The 1106-nt window shown below is 60.0% G+C and overlaps 1 protein-coding gene across 1 annotated transcript; it reads right to left on the bottom strand.

Annotated features, from left to right (window-relative positions):
• Window positions 1–47: 47 nt before the first annotated feature.
• Window positions 48–689, bottom strand: ETH_00039905 (uncharacterized protein; the record flags this gene model as incomplete). Its single annotated transcript, XM_013376086.1, has 1 exon — window positions 48–689. The coding sequence occupies one exon, from the start codon at window positions 687–689 to the stop codon at window positions 48–50; it is 642 nt and encodes a 213-aa protein (XP_013231540.1).
• Between the last annotated feature and the right edge of the window lie 417 nt (window positions 690–1106).

Raw genomic sequence — 1106 nt, 5'->3', positions numbered from 1 at the left:
TAGCCAGTCGGCTGGCTAGCTAGCTAGCCAGCTAGCCAGCTAGCTAGCTAGCTAGAAAGAGAAGAGCAGGAGCGACTGACTACGTGGACTCTGTGTCTGTCGTACTCGTAGTCGTGCAGCATCTGCTGCCGCTGCTGCTGCTGCTGCTGCTGCTGCTGCTGCTGCTGCTGCTGCTGATACCTGCGGCTGCGCCTCGATGGGGAGATAACTGTTTGCTTCTGGCGCCTGTTTGGCAGCAGGACGCGGTGCTGCTGCTCCTGTTGCTGCAAGTATTCCTGCTGCTGCTGCTGCTGCTGCAGCAAGTATTCCTGCTGCTGCTGCTGCTGCTGCTGCAGCAAATATTCTTGCTGCTGCAGCTCGCTCGAATACCCCGACCCAGACACAGAGGGGTCTTCTTCTCTAGGAGTTAGTGAGGCTTCTTCTGTAGCAAATTGCCCAGCAGCAGCAGGTGCAGCAGCAGCAGCAGCAGCAGAGTAAGTGGCTGTTGCTGCTGTTGCTGCTGCAGCAGGCGCCAGCGCTGGAGAGCCTTCTGTGTAGAAGGCCGTGTTGGGTCTGCCGCTGCCGAAGGTTTCCAGCTGCAGCTTTTGCTGCTGCTGCAGCAGCAGCTGCTGCTGCTGTTGCTGCTGCTCCATTTGCTGCAGCAGCAGCAGCTGCTGTTGCTGCAGGTGCTGCTCCTCCTTCACGAGCATCGTGAGCTTTTCGTTTGTTCGCGCCTCAATTCCGGCCTGTTTTGCTGCTGCTGCTGCTGCTGTTGCAGCAGCGCCACACGACTTGCTTCTGCAGCAGCAGCAGCAGCGCTCCTTTCTACACTGCTGCTGCTGCTGCTGCTGCCGCTGCTTGGGGGTGTCTTCCAAAGACTCTACAAAGCTGCTGGGCTCTACGAAGTTCTCCACTAGGCACTGCCCCTCTTGAACTCCGTTGCTGCTGCTGCTGGCGCTGCTGCTGCAGCAGCAGTGACAGTCGTTGCTGCAGCAGCCCTTGCTGCTGCAGCGCACGCGGTGCGTGTCTTGCTGCTGCTGCTGCTGCTGCTGCTGCTGCGGAAGGCATGCGCTGCACGGCCGCGCCGTAGTCGAGTAGCCCCGCACTTGGGTGGAGAGGGTAGAGGG

Source organism: Eimeria tenella, genomic scaffold, assembly GCF_000499545.2.
Source record: "Eimeria tenella Houghton genomic scaffold, Eth_scaff3112, whole genome shotgun sequence".
NCBI classification, from domain to species: Eukaryota; Apicomplexa; class Conoidasida; order Eucoccidiorida; family Eimeriidae; genus Eimeria; species Eimeria tenella.
The sequence above is the reverse complement of the archived record's forward strand: the minus strand, read 5'-3'. Positions and strand labels throughout refer to the sequence as shown.